This window comes from Montipora foliosa, chromosome 1 (assembly GCF_036669935.1).
Source record: "Montipora foliosa isolate CH-2021 chromosome 1, ASM3666993v2, whole genome shotgun sequence".
NCBI lineage: Eukaryota > Metazoa > Cnidaria > Anthozoa > Scleractinia > Acroporidae > Montipora > Montipora foliosa.
This window is the reverse complement of record NC_090869.1, coordinates 12474021-12481520: the sequence shown is the minus strand read 5'-3', so window position 1 is coordinate 12481520 and position 7500 is coordinate 12474021. Positions and strand designations below refer to the sequence as shown.

Sequence of the window (7500 nt, the reverse complement as noted above, 5' to 3'; positions counted from 1 at the left end):
CCTCTGCCTCCCCCACCCCCACCCCCAGCTGCTGCCAAAAGTACATTATTGGAGTCACTTACAAACGTGCCCCCGCCCCCTCCGGCGCTGTTTATACCCCTCGTTCCTTTTTGTCCAATCAGTATGTGTAATTTAGTTCCCTTAATCAGTGGGATAACTCCGCTGATAATAGCACCCCTACCCCCACTGCCAAATTGTGACCCTCCACCGGACGCCCCCGCTACAGTCAGAACGTACGGAGCTGTAAATGGAACTGTCCAGATCTGAATACCCTTGTCCAGAGTCACAGTACCCTCTAGGGCGGTTTTTGTGTAGAGAGACGTTGAAGTCGGTCCTGTATTTCCTTTCGCACCAAGAGGTTTAAAGAAGAAAGAAACAGCTGAAAGAAAAGTGATACAACAAGAACAAATTTAAAGGAGAAATTCGCTTTAAGTCTTTTCCCTACCGTACCATTTTGTTATCTTATCAAACAACTTACAAAAAAGTCTTATTTGTAAGTTACCGGTATGTTTATTTTAAGTAATGTATGGTTGTAAATCTATTATGTTATACTTTTTTATCTTCGTGTAAGTTGTATCTATTACAAGTAATGTAAGATTATAAATTTGTCATGTCTACAAGTCTTTTTTGTAAGTCACGTTTACGTCTGTTGCAGGTAATGTAAGGTTGAACGAAATGATATATGAAATGAATCAAATATTGAACTGCGGTATGAAATCAAGTGAAGCTATAGACCACTTTCATAAATGGCGACCTCCTTTACTTTGTTTTGTATTTATGTTAATTAGGCCTACTGCCCTCATTTTGAAACAAATATTCTTTTGAAATTTGCTTGTCGTAGCGAGGCTACTGGTCATTTGTGGATTCATGTGTTCCCGTGATGAATGAATCAATGAACGAAATGATATATGAAATGAATCATATATTGAACTGCGGATATGAAATCAAGTGAAGCTATGATCCTCGCAGTTATTCGCCGATCCTGACTCGAAACATCAACATCCACCCCCCTCCCCCCCCCTCCCCCCCCCTTGGGATTTGAACTTTTGAAGATTGGATCATTCAAATTTCCGCCCCCTCGGGCCAAAATGGTGTTCAAATGCCCTACCCTATCGTCGGATTTGTCTGTCATGCCCTACTAAAGAACAATCGTTGTCGGTTCCTGTCTTCATTAATAAAGTCCTTTTTTGTAAGCCAATCACTCACAAATGCTATATCTCTTCCTTTTAACTCCTCCATCTTCTCCAAACACGTGTCTTATAGCTGTTAGCGACTTCGGAGCCCGAAAAAAAAGCATTTGAAACCTGACACTTCCGGTTCAATTTTCCCCACCCTACCCAGACGCAGGCAAAGGTCAAATTCTTCACTCCCCGGGCACAGAAGATAGTCAAATGCCCGGGATTTGCCAGCAGGAGGGAATGTTGAAGTTTCGATTTGATCGGCGCATTATGAACGCAATTTTAACAATTGCGCAGAGAAGCTTGAAAAATTCAGGACTTTAACAGGGTTTGAACGCGTGACCTCGCGATACCGGAGCGACGTTCTAACCAACTGAGCTATTAAGCCATTTACGTTGCAAACTGGTCATTTGTGGATTCAAGTGTTTCCGTGATGAATGATTCAATAAACGAAATGATATATCGATATATGAAATGAAGTTCGCTTTTATAACTTCGAGGATCATAGCTTCACTTGATTTCATATCCGCCATTCAACATATGATTCATTTCATATATAAGTGAACGAAATTGAAGTTTATTTTAAATTTCGTTCAAAGGAGGGGAGACTAAAGTAGATTTTCTTAGGTTCACACCGTTACGATCAGACAGTGTGATGCTAATCTGCTGGATGTGGCTTAAAATGGCCCGACGTGTCGACACTCCTATCTAGTGTCTTCATAAGGGGTGAGCCAATTAAAGCTATCACTTGAGTCATTTTAATTTCTCTTCAACTTGCCAAAAAAAAGGGGAAAAGGCGATCTCATTGATAATAATGAGGGTCCTTTCCTTTTCAGTATCAAAGTGTAAATAGATGTTAGGTAAAAGCTGTCATCATCGCAGTGGCAGGGCCGGCGGTGTTAATGTGCCAAGCTCTCACTCCAAACTCTGAATGGCATCTATGGTACCGCAACTTTGTGGTGATTAAAGAGTCAGTGCAGCCCAGTGGTTCGAGCGCTTGCTTAGTTTGAGTAGCTTTCGTTTAAAAAGAGGATGGCCAAATGATGTCCGTTAGAGAGTCTTTGAAGCTTTTAGGCCGTCCCCTTTTTTACTCCGTCTACCGTCGTCGGACCGACCTATATTGTGGGCTGCCTGTGGCTATCCGGAAAAGTATCACGGGATAGATTTTCGGAAAATAGCAGGAGGCAACAAAGTTAGGAGTTGTATAGTTTGAATACGGCCTAAATACGAATGGAAGAGTGTTACATATATCTTTGAGTTTTCAAAAAAAAAAAACATATGAAGAAGGTGGTGACTTGGGAAAATTTGAGCTTTTAATCTAAATTTTTGCCCTAACAGTTTTCAGTTTAAGCCTACAACCCCAGAGTAAACGTGATATTCCGGCTTCCAAATGAGAGGCTTTTTGTCAACGTGGGAGGAAAAATATTAACACACTTTACTCGTTTCTTCCCCCAGCTACTCGACTCTTTCTGCAGCTTGAAACTGTTTTTTTTTTTGTTTTGAAGGAAGTGTTTTTTATTTGAAATGTGGGTTGTAGACTGATAAATTGTAAAAGTAATCCTCGCACTTATCTCCATAATTTAACAAATTGCGTCTTATAGACACCTGAAAACTTCAGGCGGCCAACAAATTGACCTGCTCCCAACCGTGTGGCTTCGTAGTAGTAGTAGTAGTAGTAGTAGTAGTAGTAGTAGTAGTAGTAGTAGTAGTAGTAGTAGTAGTAGTAGTAGTAGTAGTAGTAATAGTAGTAACAGTAGTAGTAGTAGTAACAGTAGTAGTAGTAGTAGTAGTAGTAGTAGTAGTAGTAGTAGTAGTAGTAGTAGTAGTAGTAGTAGTAGTAGTAGTAGTAGTAGTAGTAGTAGTAGCAGCAGTTCTTTATTTTGACTCGGTTAAAAATCTTCAGTAATGACAATAGTATTTTAATTACATCCATATGTAAAAATTAAAATATCTATAAAAAACTGATTTACAAGCTCAGTTGGTAGAGCATTGCACCGGCATCGCAAAGGTCATGGGATCGAATCCCGTTGGAGCCGCCTGAACTTTTCAGGTGTCTATAATTATGCAGATAATTGCTCAAATTGTCCAGATATGAGCGAGGATCACCTCTATCTTTCGATTGTTTTTGTTTTGTTTCCATTTTTTTTTTCTCTGCCCGACGAACCCACAAAAAGGAAACGAGTTGAACGGTAAACGGACCGAGGAAAAGGGGTAACATGGCCTTACCCCCCCCCCCCCCTCCCCCCTCAGCTCACATCATTAATTCCTAACCTCTCAGCAGGGTTCAACTCATTTTGAAACTTAAAGGGGAATGTCATCCTGGGGGGGTACTCCCTTATAAGGGCTTAATGGGGACGTGCGGCCAGCCAGGGTATGTTTTTCGGGATTTTTGTCTTGAACAGGGTATCGAATTTATCATTTTTTGTCTTAAACTGGGTTAAATGTCTTAAACATGGTATCAAAAATCGGAATTCTGTCTTAAAATGGGTAGGAAAATCAGCGATATTTGTCTTAAACAGGGTCAGGGTATGAGGGGCCGCGCCGCACCTCCCCGCACCTCCCCACCCAGGGATATATCGAGTACCCCCCCCCCCCCCCCGGGAATGTCATATTCTAAACTTATTCTAAATCGACCAGTAAAGAAAATGCCAGTTATAAAGTACAACTACTATCATAAAGTTTATCTTTTTCTCTTTCGCTGTATCGTCAGGCATTCACCATACCTTGAGTGTTTTCGCAGTACTCTCCATCGTATGGAACCTCGCAGTTGCAAGAGTAACGTCTGTTGGCATAATCAAATTGACACCTGCCTCTATCATTGCATTTCTGAGTGCACGTGGCCTCCTGTGCGAAAACCGGAAAGACAAATATTGACAGATTGACCAAAAAATCCATCCTCATGAATATGTTTTTCATGTTTGCAGACATTGCTTGAAACATTCAAAGTTCGGGTTTAATTGTCCTCTGTGTTATAAGCATAGATTCTGAACGGTCGTCTTGCTCTGCAGGCTGAAAGCACAGTCTCAAAGGGAGCCTCTCAAGGCCGCTGATTCCTACTTCATTAGCTGAAAGAAATGCCGGAGTAATTTTTGGCGCCATATTACGAATGACAAGGATATGAACTTTAAAAGATGTCTATGATATGCATCTTCGGGAAATCTTTCGTTTCAATTTTCGGAAATTCATAACAAAAGGAAGATTTTTGTCAAGATCACGCCGACAGCTCGGCTGACTCCCGAGTCTAGTCGGAAACAGTCTTTTTCTTTCCTGGGGAACGTTTCGAGATAGTCCAATTGACGCGTGTTGCGGGTACATATTCATATTCGTATTCATATTCATAAAAGTTAACCTTAGGCCTAAGAACTTTTGCTTAGGCCTAATTAGGCCCAAGGTTAGCTTTTATGGATGTTTAGGATATTTTCTGTATTTCTGAATTCAGGATTTTTGCTTTCCAAAATCTTGAATACTACACCGGACCTGCGACAATTTATACCGGACCCGCGACACGCAACACGGTGGGCACTGGCTAAAAACGTGTACAAAGTACGTTCAATTGAAAAGAAAATTTGAATACCTCATTACAAGGGTAATAATGTTCGTTCTACGTGCATCTTGGAGCTCGAAGACTATGTTTCGTTAGGTGTTAATAGGAACCTTACGATAGGACGACGGCGGCGGCTACGAAAGCGCCACAAAACAATGGGCTTAATGAACAAAAATAAAGGTTCTGTACGCCCTGCAAGTGCATTTTACATTTTTGGTACACTTCTTTGTCGTCCTCGTCCTGACAACGACGTGAATTGAGTAAATTTCAAGGTTGTGTAGAGGACGTGAGAACCTGACGAAATATTTTAAATTTTCTTCCCAAACAACCACACTGTTCATTGCAATATTATTCTCGCAATGTTGATAAAAACACCCCTTTCCGAACGACTTGGAGTTATCACGAAATTATTACAATAACGGGAAATAATATTTTTAGACAACGTTCTCGTTGGCGTCGTCGTCATCTTTGCGTGAGGTCCCTAATACTAATTAATCGAAACGTCCCAAATTGAAACAGGATTCGGTATTGAATGAAATAAACGTATATACTTTTAGGTGTTCATAAAAGACAGTTGCTTGATTCAAATTATCCAGATAAGTGTGAAGATCGCTTCTCTATTTTGTGGGTAATATTGTTTTATAAGTGAACTTAAGGCGCTTTGCATCAGCTGTCATCCTTACTTTGATTTCAGATCAGTTTCTTGCCTGCACAATGTGACTCACTGGTGCATGAATAACAAAAATTACTCACGTGAAAATTGACGTACTGTTGATATGTGCACTTGTCATTTCGCACAAGAATATTCAGCTGTTCCTCTTGAATTACACTGGTATGAAGAAAGCAAACGCCTTTTCCTGTGTCCTGATCTTGACAGTACGTTTGGGAAACACAGTTGTTCTCACTCAAGCATGCGTGCCCACATTGAATTGGCCCTAAAGTGCGAATTTTCTTCAAAACATCCCTGTGTAGTGCACGTTGACGTTGAGTTAGCACTGTTCCTTTGAAGAATCTGGTATTTTTTTCTCGATTCAAACAGGGCACTTGCTGGAAGTGTCCAAAGATGAGAAAAATTGCAATGAAGATTCCGGTTAGAGCCATCTTAGCACCAAGAGAAAGCGGAGAATTGTGAAACGATTGTTAAGTTATACATTTTGCTTTCCGAATATCGTAGAGGAAAAGAAATATAGAAATTCTTAATTCACTGAGGTTTTTTTAAATTTAAAAAATAGGTACATAGAAGTGTTCTTTGTAATTGGAATGATTTCAATTTAATTTATAAAAATGAATAGAATATGTCACTCTTGCGCGACATATCCGGCAAGTTGTAAATTTCCGTAATTGTTTCTTTTTCGTTCCTGTCAAATGGCAGGACTTTCAGTTGTTTCTATTTGTTTTTTAAGGTATATATTCTGAACTTTGTGCGGTATATGTGCGCACTTTAAAGTACAAAGATGGGACTGAGCTAAAACATGTGTGTTGGTCAGTTCGCAACAAAACAATTCTTAGATATTTTTTAATCAGTTCTGCCGAATTTATAAGCTGAAAGAAGGCCTTTAAGATAATGTGATAAAACTGATGTCGTAGCATCATTTATATAGAGCAACGTTAATGGGACAAGGCATAAGATTTATGCACTCAGAAACACGGAATAGTAAAGGTGTATCAAAAGTAAGGGATTTAGAAAAAGCCAGTTAAGTTTTGTGCAACACTTTATTTAATACCCTTTAGCGGTGGGTTCTGACTAATCAAGCAAAAATTGATCCATGAGTGTCTAACGTGATTTTTCATGTCAAAACGAGAGCGGCGATTCTTTTCATTACTTCGTGTTTTGCCTTTACCTTTTTATTGATAGGTGTGCGAAGTAAAGCAACCTTTTTTAATTAATCCAACAATGCCAATAACGACAGTCTCAGTCTGTTGAGTACCAACAGCCAACGTTCTTTTCAGTTCAAATGTCAACATTCTCAAGCTAAAAAAGTGACGGAAAGATAACAGGATCTTAAACTTGGTCAAGTTAAAGAGGGGGACATTGGGGTGTATTAGAAACCGGAAAACCGAAGAGAAAATCATCCAAAACCGCAAAACCGCAAAAAAATTCGGCCAAAACCGAAAACCGCATACAAAACCGTCAGAAAACAGATACAATGGTGACAAGTGGGGCATACAGAGCAAACTACACTAACACTTTATTTAATCAAAGTATTTTTGGATGTCATGGACTTCTCTAAAGCCTTCATATCTTTTAGTATCTGCTAAACGCATAGGCTTTATTTCTCCCGTTCTCTCGAGCCCGGATTTTGTGGGCTCATTTTCCGTGAAGCCAGCTAACTTAGAAGAATTTGCAAACAAGTCCTCTCTGGAATTATCTTCGGAAACTTCAATCGAAAATCTCTAATTGAACATTTTTATTTGATAACTAAGACAGGTCAGTTTAGAGTTTCGAATGGAATATATAATCTTGGTCTAAAACATGCGATTGCACTGAGGAAGCTAACTGGTACAATTTGTTCCTTGTTTTACATGGCAGCATGAACTTGCTCAAAGGTTAAATGTGGTAATAAACAGATACTTAAAACAGCAGTCGAATATTGAAGCTCACCGCCCCCCCGGGGGGGGGGGGGGGGTAGGCTCCCATATAAGAAGGGGAGGGATGCTCATCGGACATTTTACATTACCAATCTGGGAAGGGCCTAGGCTTTTTTTGACCCCTAAAAGAGACCATATTATAACACAGAGAAATAAAAAATACAGGGACTTTTAATGATGGCAAAGACA

The 7500-nt window shown here is 39.9% G+C and overlaps 1 protein-coding gene across 1 annotated transcript in view; it reads right to left on the bottom strand.

Annotated features, from left to right (window-relative positions):
• The window catches only part of LOC137974986 (ALK tyrosine kinase receptor-like), a 7001-nt gene extending 1045 nt beyond the window's left edge, over positions 1 to 5956 (bottom strand). Inside the window, exons 1-3 of the mRNA XM_068822021.1 lie at positions 5476 to 5956; positions 3902 to 4022; positions 1 to 379 (exon numbers count right to left, since the gene is read on the bottom strand). The exon at positions 1 to 379 is cut by the window's left edge and continues 1045 nt beyond it. Coding sequence (XP_068678122.1) covers positions 1 to 379; positions 3902 to 4022; positions 5476 to 5823 — 848 coding nt within the window. The 5' untranslated portion in view covers positions 5824 to 5956. The remainder of the gene's footprint in view (positions 380 to 3901; positions 4023 to 5475) is intronic.
• Between the last annotated feature and the right edge of the window lie 1544 nt (positions 5957 to 7500).